We start from the raw sequence: 12,474 nt of genomic DNA on the forward strand, positions 1-12,474 counted from the left end.
TCACTTTTCACAAGCACTAAAATCCCTTTTAAAGCATTAAAGTAGGAGTCTTCTTAATATTGTTTAAGATTTTTTACAGTTACGACCATTATGTCTGGCATGGCAAAATATCTTGCTTGTTAGTTTTTTTTTGAAACTACAATTTATATTCTGTGAAATGTTAAAACTAGTTCTTGGCATACTGCTACTATTTAGCTCATGGTGTTTTGTTTTGTGTTTTTGTATTTGTATTGTGAACTGAACTGTAATTAGTGAGAGGTTTAAAACAGACTCTTCCTGTTTCATTCGTATATATTGTTTGTATATTGTGGTATTTATTTCTTTACTGCTCTGGCCTGGAATGAGAAACATTTCAAACTTCTAGTGATATGATATTACTTACAGTAATGTGAGAGAAAATACAAATCATTCATGCTAAAGATTCTTGTTTTGGTGAGTCACGAGGAGACTGAGTAAATCTGTTTCTAAAACATCCGGATTAGAATTTTTTTAGCGTAGGCTACACTGGAATGGATGTGAAATCTTTCAGTTTTCAAACCCTGCTAACGAAAAATGAAACACACATTTTCCTGTTTTACAGGCTGCTGGTTCAACTCTGTAATACGCACATTTGTACCCTGTACTGCCCACGTTCTGTACTGGAAATATTGGTTGTGTTCCGTAAGATAAGCACACAGTGCCATCAAGTGTCAGATCAAGTTATTGCTAGCACTGAAATGAGATACAAAAAGTGGATAAACAAGATACTGCGTTCGCGGCAGAGGCATAACTATCTACGAATGTTAAACAGGTTGGTTAATGTTTTTTTCCTTTTTTTGGAGGTGAAGAGGTAATTTTAAGAGTGGACTTATCAGAGTAACCGAACACTTCTTTCCTTTTACTCTGCATGTATACTCTTCCATATTCTGTTTCTAAAATGTTAAAGCTAACTAGGTTTGTTTGTCATTGGTCTACTTAGAGTTAAGAATCTTCCCTAATTTCCATTATATGCTAATATATTAATGCAAGTAAAACTCAAACAGGAGAAAAATTTATTTGGGTATCTTTTAACATTTTTCTCTTGTCTGGCCTGGAATTATTAGGGTCCAAATAAAAAGGCAATTTAAATGTTTGGTTTTTTTAGTTTGTTCTCTTGGATGAACCTAAGCACTAAAAAAGGAAAGGAGGAAAAAAAGTGAAACTTCCAGTCAGTTAAAACTGAATTACAGAGATTATCCCCATCTTATCACTGCTTCTCTCATCATTTTATCAAGTAGGATGCTGGCCCAGATCAGGAGTAATGGCTAGGATTCCATTCATGTAACACCTAACCAGCAGTGTTGCTTGGGGTCTATGATTAAGCTTTAAGAATATGAGTGGGGTCAGGAAAATTAAAATTATTTTTAACTTTTTAGAATTTTCATTTTATCTGGGATTACAAATGCTAAAATGCCTGAGTCATATATATGCTTATTTAATGGTGTCACTAAAAATGTGTATTAATATAAATTATTATGTACTCTCAACCATAACCAGTACTTAATTTTTGCCAGGGCTAAGTCCCGGCCCCTCTAGGCTTGGCAGTTTATAGTCCTGGGCACCTCTGGGCTTGCCGCATTAGTTATGAATGTAAAAAACTGCTTGAGCCCTGGCACCTCTTTCGTTATAAATTCAGCACTGACCATAATGCTATCTTGACACATTTTTTTCCTCTGGAAACTTAAATATGTGGCTTTTTTCTTGCTTGTAAATTGTTCATAGCTATAAAAACAACAAGGAGTTTGGTGGCACCTTAAAGACTAACAGATTTATTTGGGCATAAGCTTTCATGGGTAAAAAACCTCTCTTCTTCAGATGCATGGAGTGAAAGTTACATATACGGGCATTGGGGAATACCTCACAAGCGGAGAACCAGTGTTGACAGGGCCAATTCGATCAGGGTGGATGTCGTCCACTCCCAATAATAGATGAGGAGGTGTCAATTCCAGGAGAGGCAAAGCTGCTTTTGTAATGAGCCAGCCACTCCCAGTCCCTATTCAAGCCCAAATTAATGGTGTTAAATTTGCAAATGAATTTTAGTTCTGCTGTTTCTGTTTGAAGTCTGTTTCTGAAGGTTTGGTTTTTTTTCCCCTAAGAATAGTTACTTTTAAATCTGTTATAGAATGTCCAGGGAGATTGAAATGTTCACCTATTGGCTTTTGTATGTTACCATTCCTGATGTCCAATTTATGTCCATTTATTCTTTTACGTAGGGACTGTCCGGTTTGGCCAATGTACATGGCAGAGGGACATTGCTGCCACATGATGGCATATATAACATTAGTAGACGTGTAGGTGAATGAGCCCTTGACGGTGTGGCTGATGTGGTTGGGTCCTCTGATGGTGTTGCTAGACTAGATATGGGGACAGAGTAGGCAATGAGGTTGCTATGAGGATTGGTTCCTGGGTTGGTGTTTCTGTGGTGTGGTGTGTAGTTGCTGGTGAGTATTTGCTTCAGGTTGGGGGGTTATCTGTAAGCGAGGCCTGGCCTGCCTCCCAAAGTCTGAGAGAGTGAGGGATCGTTTTCCAGGATAGGTTGTAGATCGTTAATAATGCACTGGAGAGGTTTTAGCTGGGGGCTGTACTTGATGGCCAGTGGTGTTCTGTTGTTGTTGTCCTTGTTGGGCCTGTCCTGTTATAGGTGATTTCTGGGAACCCGTCTCGCTCTGTCAATCTGTTTCCTCACTTCCCCAGGTGGGTATTGTAGTTTTAAGAATGCTTGATAAAGATCTTGTAGGTGTTTGTCTGTGTCTGAGGGATTGGAGCAAATTCATTTGTATCTTAGAGCTTGGCTGTAGACAATGGATCATGTGTTGTGTCCTGGATGGAAGCTGGAGGCATGTAGGTAAGTATAGTGGTCAGTAGGTTTCTGGTATAAAGTGGTGTTTATGTGACCGTCACTTATTTGCACTGAAGTGTCCAGGAAGTGGATCTCTGGTGTGGACTGGTCCAGGCTGAGGTTGATGGTGGGGTGGAAATCGTTGAAATTTAGGTGGAATTCTTCAAGGGCCTCCTTTCCATGGGTCCATATGATGTTGTCATCAATGTAGCGCAAGTAGAGTAAGGGCACTAGGGGACAAGAGCTGAGGAAGCGTTGTTCTAAGTCAGCCATAAAAATGTTGGCATACTGTGGGGCCATGCGGGTACCCATAGCAGTGCTACTGACTTGAAGGTATAAGTTGTCCCCAAATCTGAAATAGTTGTGGGTGAGGACAAAGTCACAAAGATCAGCCACTAGGCGTGCTGTGGCTTCATCAGGGATACTGTTCCTGACAGCTTGTAGTCCATTCTCATGTGGAATATTGGTGTAAAGCGCTTCTACATCCATAGTGGCCAGGATGGTGTTTTCAGGAAGATCACCAATGCATTGTAAAAGCAGCAAAGAATCCTGTGGCACCTTATAGACTAACAGACGTTTTGGAGCATGAGCTTTCGTGGGTGAATACTTCCTCAGAAGTGGGTATTCACCCACGAAAGCTCATGCTCCAAAACGTCTGTTAGTCTATAAGGTGCCACAGGATTCTTTGCTGCTTTTACAGATCCAGACTAACACGGCTACCCCTCTGATACTTGAATGCATTGTAGTTTCCTCAAGAAGTCCGTGGCATCTCAAAGATAGCTGGGAGTGGTGGTAGTGTAGGGTCTGAGGGGAGAGTCCTGATAGCCAGATAATCCTGCTGTAAGATTGCCAATGCCTGCCATGATGAGACATCCAGGGTTTCCAGGTTTATGGTTCTTGTGTAGCAGATAGAATACCCCTGGTTGGGGCTCTCGGGGTGTGTCCATGTAGATTTGTTCCTGTGCTGTAGCCAGGAGTTTCATAACTATGATCTTTGCCCCATTTTTCACTAATGAATCTTTCAGAATTCTTTCTTTCACTCCCCGTACCCATTTTAGGGTGGAACAGGAAATCTGAAGAACAGTTTTGTATTAAAAAAAAACCTCTATTACAATTTTCTGCTTATTTCTAGCATTAAATTTCTGTCTCCTGTGTTACGGCTGATTTTAATGTTGATTATTCTGGAACTAATCAACATCCATACTGTTTGTGAGAAGAATCCTTGTGATTATCAGCAGTATATAAAGTGAGTGTATAGAGTATTTGCTTAATTAAAATAAATGAATAATATAGACTGTTTTCACCCTCCTTTGAATACCTTTGGTTTACATTATGTATCCTTATTGAAACTGCGGTTTAACAGCATGTGGTACATCAGGTAGTCAGTCTGTTTCCTCTGTCATTGCAGTAACAATTTGGGGGACTGGTGAGGGGCTCGTTAACTGAAATTTCTTTGTTTACAACATGTGGTTCAGCTAGCCACAGTTTCAATTTTTAGTAGACTTCCAATTAATAATACATAATAAACTTTTGATTTTAGCATGTAATCAACTTCATTATTTCCACTCTACACTTAATTGGAGATCACAGGCATTGTAAAGTGTTTGGTTGCCAAAGAAAGGAAATTGTAGGCAAGAACTCCTCTATATACTGTTGTATTTCTATCGTCCCATAATATTGTATTTTTTGTGCACCGCTATGAACTGCAATTCTGAAAATTATTGCTTGAACCTTTCTTTTTCTCTCCACCCACCCTTGCCATTGGTAAAGGGCAAGTGATGTAGCAATGGTCATGTGAAAGTTGGGGCTGTTACTTTTTCCTGATTTCCAAGTCTCCCAAGTTGGGCATCATCAAGGTCTGGTCTGTCTTCCTTTCAGAAAGTCTTTTTAAGAATGACTTTTTCATATTTTTTTATTCCTTGTAGGTTTCTAAAGTCAATCTTGCAGTATACTGAAAACTTGGTGACATACACAAGCCCAGAGAAAAACAAATGGGATGAATCCATGAAGCTTACACACAAAGCTTTGATAAAAATTAGGACTTTCAGCGAGAGAAAGCTAACATTAATGCAGCTAGCGACACAAGTGAAGCTGTCTTGAAAACACTTGGTTTCTGTTATATCTCAAAATTATTATTTTGTTAATGCCTCAAAACTTAATGTGGCCAAAATTCTTAGAATATTTCTACTCCTTTCTTTGAGTGCAGCTTCCATCAAAATGCCTTTGGAAGCAGAATTTGGCATTTACATAATGACAGTGTTGCTGATTGGAGTTGGATAATTGCACTTCCTGAAAATGGAACATTTTGTCAAGTGCACAACGGAACTCTGAGCTCTTACCTCAAAATGATTTGAAATAGATCTATTATTTAAGTATACTATGTGTACTTTAAACTTGTTTTTTTTTTTATTTTTTTTATAGTATACCTGAAAATGACCAGGAAAACAACTGAATAAATGTATTGGGAAAAATATTGAACTGAAAAAAAGCTTTCAGTGTGGTGAAGCTAATATTTGACCCTTTTCATGGCCACATGCAACCCATTATCTCTCATATGCGCTTAAACAAATCCCTGCCCCCCCCCCACAACAACAAAAACCAACAAAACCACGTTACAATATTTTGAGTTAACAGCATTTCCTGAAATCCTTGTTTGCTGATATTAGCACAGAAATGGGCAAACCTTGGTGTGTGTGTGGTTTTGTTTTGTTTGTTTTTTTTAAAGAAAGTTTGTGTCTAGAATTTGCAACTGTTTACATGCAGAAATACTAACATTTTTGTGTTCTCAGCGATAAATATTGAGTATTTTTTACACTCACTGTCATGGTACCTTTTTTGGTTAGTTTAATTTTTCATTTTATCTGCTAATAGCAATATTTAATTATTCATAGTTTGGGTAGAAATTTGGTTTTGTACATTGAAAAATCAGAAAACAGACATGTTCATCTTAATCCTAAAAGTGATATTATGTCCTTATGTTGCATACCTCATTTTTGTCTTTGTTTTTCAAAAATTATGAAAATAAAGCTCTCTTCTGCCCCCCCCTTTAAAAAAAAAAAAGAAGGAAAGAAAGGGGCCTGCATGAATTCAATAAACAAGCCATCTAGCTTTTTAACATCAATCCACGTGTTCTTCCTAAAGGATGTAAAACAAATAAATGCCTCTTGGTCAGGTCACCATTTTTTAGTATTTATATGTTAGTGCTGTAAGAGGCTTATTACAATAAAAGATTGACTTGTTTAGTCTGAAGATCACTCCAGAGATATCCTTTTCTTTTGTATTCTAAAACCATTAACTAGGTTATATAGAAGTATGAAGATCTCCATTGGCTGTCTGGTAACTTTGTCACTAGTGTTATATGCATCCAGAAAGTAATGTTTCTTTCACAATTTAATCAAAGGGGATCTGGCTAACACCATTAAAGATCTGAATTGCATTTTTTAGGAGTTATTGATTCTTCATTGAAAATCCCAGTTGGAGAACTAGTGGATCAATTATCATTTTAGTTCCTGTACATTTTATATATTCTGTTTGTCCAGGAAAGAGACACAAGCTTTGTCAGTCCTGCTACATACAAATATACCTCTTCCTCAACAGTACCTATATATTTCTCAGGTGGTATTTATAATTTTTGCATTTAAACATTCACTTTTCATTATCACATCGTCAAAAGAACATAGAAATTAGGAATGTTCCAAAGAAGGAAACGAAAATTAGTGGCATGGGCGTAAAAAGAGAGGTCTAGAATTGCAGTGAGTGATGTAGGTTAGAATTATGATCACTGATCTAACTGGCCACTAGGGTCAGGCAGTGGGAAACTTCTCCACATTACACTGGTTCAGGCCACTGCGCTTAGTCCCTTCATTTCATTGTTTAAATATAGAAGTAGTTATTAGGCGCATAACAAAGATTTTAGAGACTCTCTGATCATTGTTGGCGTACTGTCTACAATGATGCACACAGGTTGTACCTACACATTGCACATCTTGTCTGAGAAAACTTTGGCCATTGGGTGCAGGCATACCACTTTGCAGTACTGAATGTGGCAAACTACAACCCTCCTCCTTCATTCTTCCAACCTCTGGAGCATCTAGTAGGACCTCTGTTCCTAACATCACTAGACAGACATTCTTGGATCTCATTTGGAAAATGCAATTAGTTCTAAATCAGCCATTCACTTATTTCTTACTCTGTTGGGTCTCATGGCTGCATGTGTGGCTCATGGTTTCTCATGGCTTTTGCAAGGTTAAGAATAAGAATGGTAGGGTAAATAGAAAGTGTTTTATTTTTCTTAGTCTAGTTTCCTGAAAGCACAGGTGCCTGTCCTTTGAGCTAAATGGGCTTTGAAGAACATGCTAACAAGCTCTTTGCCATGACTACCTACACTTTGCCCATCCTCTAGCCACACTTCTTTGGAATTTGTGTGCTGGGCTTTGAGGTAAGAGAAGGAACTTCAGCTCTGATCATTTAGTAAGGTGAAGAAACAGCAGGCCTTCAGAAAGTGTATGCATATATTAACACACTGGATTTTTTTTATTTTTTTTTTTTGCTGACTGTTGTCTGACTTTGTAACTAAATAACTTCTGAGCCTAGACTTTCAAAACAGTACAGCTTCTCTATATACCATTAAAGATGCCATATTTTCAAAGTTGCTCAGAACACAGTAGCTCACAAAGTATGTTCTCAAGCTTAAATGTGAAAAGATTTGTTTGTTATTGTTTGTAAGTTGAGTTATTTTTCAAATTCCTGGGATTGCACAAAATGCATCAGAGTGATTATTCATAGACCAGTGTTCTAATCCCCTCGTCTTTAGAGCTATGAAATTCTCTTGATCTTACATTCATGCTGGTGTTGAACAAATGTGAGAGGCAGAGCTTGACTTAAGAAAATTGTGCTTTTTACCAAGCACCTTTTCAGATAATTTCATAGGCTTAACATAAGTGCTGTTCCTCATGCAGTCCTTCCATAACTCCTATTTAATAAGTACACCTCTACCCCAATATAACACTGTCCTTGGGAGCCAAAAAATCTTACCGCGTTATAGGTGAAACCGCATTATATCGAACTTGCTTTGATCCTCTGGAGTGCGCAGCTCCGCCCCCGGCAGAGTGCTGCTTTACTGCGTTATATCCGAATTCATATTATATCGGGTCGCGTTATATCGGGGTAGAGGTGTATCACTGAAGAAAAATGAATAGCCATCAATGCCCTGTGCGTTCCTTTGTTTTTCCACATAACATCAAGGATCCAGATACAAAATATTACTAATCTTGTTTATGATGGTAGTGCTGAAGGACCAAGGAAGAGTGGGACCCTGTTGTGCTAGGCACTGTACAAACATGGAATTACAGACAGTCCCTGCCCTGAAGAGCTTGACTCCGAATACCAAAGAAAGTGTAACAAATGGGTACAAAATGGGGATTTTCAAAAGCACCTAAGAAAATCAGCCCCTCACCTGCTTTTGAAAATCCCATCCTAAAAATGGAAGAGAAACCTATGAGATCATTCCAGACCACTGCCTTCAAGGTAGGGCAAGTACTCTCCCTCCCCCCCACCCCCAGTTGGGGAGGTTTCAGATAATAAAATACTGTATATTAAAACTGAACAAGTCTCAATATAAATCTGGCTGCCAGTCACAAAACTGTTTAGTTTTTGCATGGGAATAGAAATTTAACACTTTGAGGATCAAATACTGAAAAAAGTGATAGAAAGCATTCAGTTTGAGTCAAGTGTTCGTACCCTTCGATCATATAAACTATTCTAGTAACACGAAAGGTTCCCAATCAGGATCACATTGTGCTAGGCACAGTACAAACATATAACAAAAAGCCCGTCCCCGCAGTACTTGCTGTTCATTATTCACTATTTGTTATTAATTTGTTATCCTCTAATCTTGTGAGAGAAGATGAGGGGCAGAAATTATGTCATATAACCAAATAGTCCCAAATAAGGATAAGTGACTGACAAAGCTTAAAAACAGATCGTAAATCCTTTTGTGTTGGGACTGCTATTTTGTTATGCAAAGATATATTTATCCAGTAATTTATTAGCAACATGTAATTTTACCAGCTCTACTTTCAATATTTATTGTCTGACTGAATTTTAAAGGAATCTGCTGTTCACTACAGCAAACAGTTGGAGGCAGCATTTGTTAACTGAAATAATATTGCACCCTAAGATCTCTTTCTCAGCTGCTCCCCGTGACTGGTAGTAAAGAAACTCCATTATCTCTAAGCCTCATTAGCAGTAATATCTACTAAATAGCAACGTCATGTGTTGTGGTCATCACTTGTGCTAAAATTTTGGGTTTTTTCTATCTTTGTTTCAAAAGATTTGTAAATAACCTTAAGACTTGTCTGAAAAGGCGCATCACAAATAGTGTTTTAGTAATTTGATAGTTGCATCAGGCTCACCACCACGCATTCAAGATTTATGAAATTTGCCAAAGTTAAGATCTTCAGAGAAAAACAAATACATTTCCAAGAGTAGGCTCTGTTGGCTCAATTATTAGCTTTGCAATTCAAGCTAATTTGGGATGTGATCAAAAAACTACACTGTATGTTGGTGGCATTGTAAAAGGAAATGACTCCAGTTTATTCTTCATTAGTCAGAATTATATCATGAGCAAAACTAATCCTTTATTCTCAAAAGCTAAATAAATCTGTGTTCAAGAAAACATTAGGTTTTGTTTTTTTAAAGAATCTGTTTGATATGAAATTGTGTTCTTGCATCTCAGCTTTGTTGTTACTTGTAATGATTTTTCAACCCGTTAGTAAGAACTGAAATGTGCTATCTTATATGCCACCCTGTTAAGAAGTATTCATTGTGTGGCCTTTGAAGCCCATGACGGGTAGCACTGAGGTTGCAGTTAAAAAGTAGGTAGCATGGATTGCAGCTGCACAAAACAATTTCTTTACACTGTGATACAAACCCCTTTCAGAAGTATTGGGACCTCCTCTTCCTACCAGGAAATATTCTTGTCTTAACTTGGTTTAGTGCACCTATTCTGTATATGGTATTTGTCCATTTTTTATAAACCATAGAACAGATGCTGGCACTGATCCTTGGTTGGGGTAAGATATCCTAGCTCCCGTTGGCTGCAATGGAGCGATTACAATTTACACTAGCTGAGCATCTGACTCGTTCTATTTAGATTTCCCTTAGAGCGGATTGGTGCTCATGTGTGCTGCCTTTTCAAGTTTACATCATTCACTCAGTGCTTTAGAAAGAGGTATTTTAGATAACTCAAGCAAATAGAACAATATAACTAACACAGTGGTTTACTTGGCATGTTTGTTACTATGCAATGCTTTTACAGTTACATACAAAACATCTTTCTTCCATTTAAAATGACTTTTTCCACTCTAAACATGCAGGTTCCATGCTTGGGAGGGGTGCCACAGAAAGTTGGGACATCTCTTTTTGAAACCCCAAGAGTAAATGAAGTTCAGTTATCAAATGGAATTAGTTTTGGCATATAGGCTTCTAATCACAGATGGATTAGGATGAAAATACCTCCAATTTGCCAGGTCTGGAGGTTTCTGAAAAGCTCCCCCATCTCCATGACTTCAATCAATGGGACTATACCTGGTAGTAAGTGTTGGCAGGATGACTATCCCTGGTAGTAAAAGTTGGCACCATGAGACCCCATGTGTTTATTCTGGAGGAAAGAAGCTAAGGGAGTGTACACAAGTGCAACAAATGTGTTGCCTATCATGGAGTGTCCATGGCTTCTGGTATTCTTCACTGAATACCTTTTCTGTTCCATATATATGCATCTCACAGTTTTACTACAACAAAGCATCGGAGAACCAGCCAAGACCAGTTTTTCCCATGTTTTCTTTTCTATGTAAGGGATTAGTCTTCAGTCACACATTTTCAAGTGCCAGAGAGAGGCTGAACATTAACTCTTTTCCCATGCACTGATCCTGCCCACAACCCTGCAAAATTAAAGTGCAGGAATGGTTATTCATTAATTTTTCTTTGTAGCTACAGGAAGTAAATGTACTGTGTAAACATGTGTTATACAGAACAGACAACTGTTATGATCCGGCACTAAGGGAAGAAGCACAAGTCTTTGGAGCTGCAGTGCCACTCTAGAGACTTGAAGATGCAGTTGGGCTAGTTATATAAAATTAAACACACTAAGAACTGGTTTAGAAAAATTAGTGGTGGTATTCTTTTTAAATGCAGTTTGCTTTTATGTAATCATATGATCACTGAACATAAACATTTTCTAAACCTGTCTGTATCTGTAACAAATACCAGAAAATTAATAAAATATAAACTACAGTCAGCATTAAGGAATCTGGAAGTTAGGAGCCTAAGTATCTCTGTGGATTTAGGCCTAAGTGTCCTTACAGTCATCCCATTAAAGACCAAAGGGACTCGTGCTCTTACATCAGTCAGGAACTTCTGAGAATACCGTCCAAAGTGTACTCTAAAGTAGAATGCAACAGAAACACCTACAGTATGTTGTAGAAGAAACATGCCCTTTTTAGAACATCCAGAACAGTTCAAGAGGTTTCCTGTTCTCTTACTATGACAACTTTGATGCTGTTCAAAGTTTTCCCAAAACTAGGGTTAATGGCAGCTCCTTCCTATCTCTGCATCAGAAGATGAATCTCTATGCTAGAAGGAAGATTGGCACCCCTTTGTATGAACAGCTCCTCCCATCACAGTTGTTGCCTACATGGTGAGACAGAGAGGATACTCTTTCTGCTGAAAATATGAAGGTATTTTCGAGACGTCCAGGCAAAATGTTTTGACTGTTGCAATGGCCTATATGTAAGAGATTGGCCTTTTCTGCCATCAGCTCTTTCCTGGGCTGCAAGCCAATATGTTTGCCAAGATGTCCCTAAATCAGAGCACAGGAGAGAATTGCCATGTTATGGGACTTGGGGACCTGGACTGCTATAACTGCTCTCACTAGCACAGTCCTTTAATGTGAGCTTCAACACCAAGATTGCAAGGCCGCTATCAAATGGGGATTAGGTGGAGCATCCCAAGTCCATGGGAACCCCCCACTATACAAGAAAAAAAATGAATGGATAACATGAGGGGTTCAGGTAGGTAGTGCTCTCCATCCCATGTCCCTGAGGAGTCATCAGACATAGACCAACTCTGCCCCCCTATTCCACTGCCTCTGTCTCCTTAGGCCTTTCCAGTGGGGACTTGGGCTCCTCTTGCAGAGTCCAAACGGGGGTTCTGTGGAAGTTGGATTGCCACAGGTTCTCCCCATCTGTTCTCACTGCTGGAGTTCCCTAGTCCTCAGCAGAGGCTCAGAAGGCTTCAGGTGTTATGGACAGCTCCCTCATGTCCCTGCTCTAGAAAAGAAGGTGTATGCTTGGACAATTCTAGCATCCAGGAGGTAGAAACTCTCAGGCCTACCAGTTTGCTGCAGAGGAACTTGACTTTTAGATACAAGAGGTTTCCAGGGTCTAGGTTCTCCCTGTAAATGGGTAGAAGGCATTGCTAGAGTGCCAGATATATTTTATGATATTAAAAATCCCTTATATTAAGCTCTTTAAAGGTTTGGGTTTTTTAACAACAGTGGGTAAAAAAACAGTGGAAGTAAAAACAGCAATACCTGAGTGGGCCACCACTCTGCTGCCACA

General features: G+C 38.7%; 1 protein-coding gene across 12 annotated transcripts in view; it reads left to right on the forward strand.

The window, feature by feature from the left end:
* The window catches only part of ERMARD (ER membrane associated RNA degradation), a 31,601-nt gene extending 25,490 nt beyond the window's left edge, over window positions 1–6,111 (forward strand). For 11 of the 12 annotated variants that reach the window (XM_030556811.1, XM_030556817.1, XM_030556814.1 and 8 more), the window contains 3 exons: window positions 581–790; window positions 3,990–4,103; window positions 4,783–6,111. In XM_030556811.1, the coding sequence (XP_030412671.1) occupies window positions 581–790; window positions 3,990–4,103; window positions 4,783–4,957 (499 nt within the window). In that variant the 3' untranslated portion in view covers window positions 4,958–6,111. The remainder of the gene's footprint in view (window positions 1–580; window positions 791–3,989; window positions 4,104–4,782) is intronic. The other variant, XM_030556810.1, reaches the window with a different exon arrangement.
* The last annotated feature ends 6,363 nt before the right edge of the window (window positions 6,112–12,474 follow it).

The sequence above is a fragment of the Gopherus evgoodei genome, chromosome 3 (assembly GCF_007399415.2).
Source record: "Gopherus evgoodei ecotype Sinaloan lineage chromosome 3, rGopEvg1_v1.p, whole genome shotgun sequence".
Lineage (NCBI taxonomy): Eukaryota > Metazoa > Chordata > Testudines > Testudinidae > Gopherus > Gopherus evgoodei.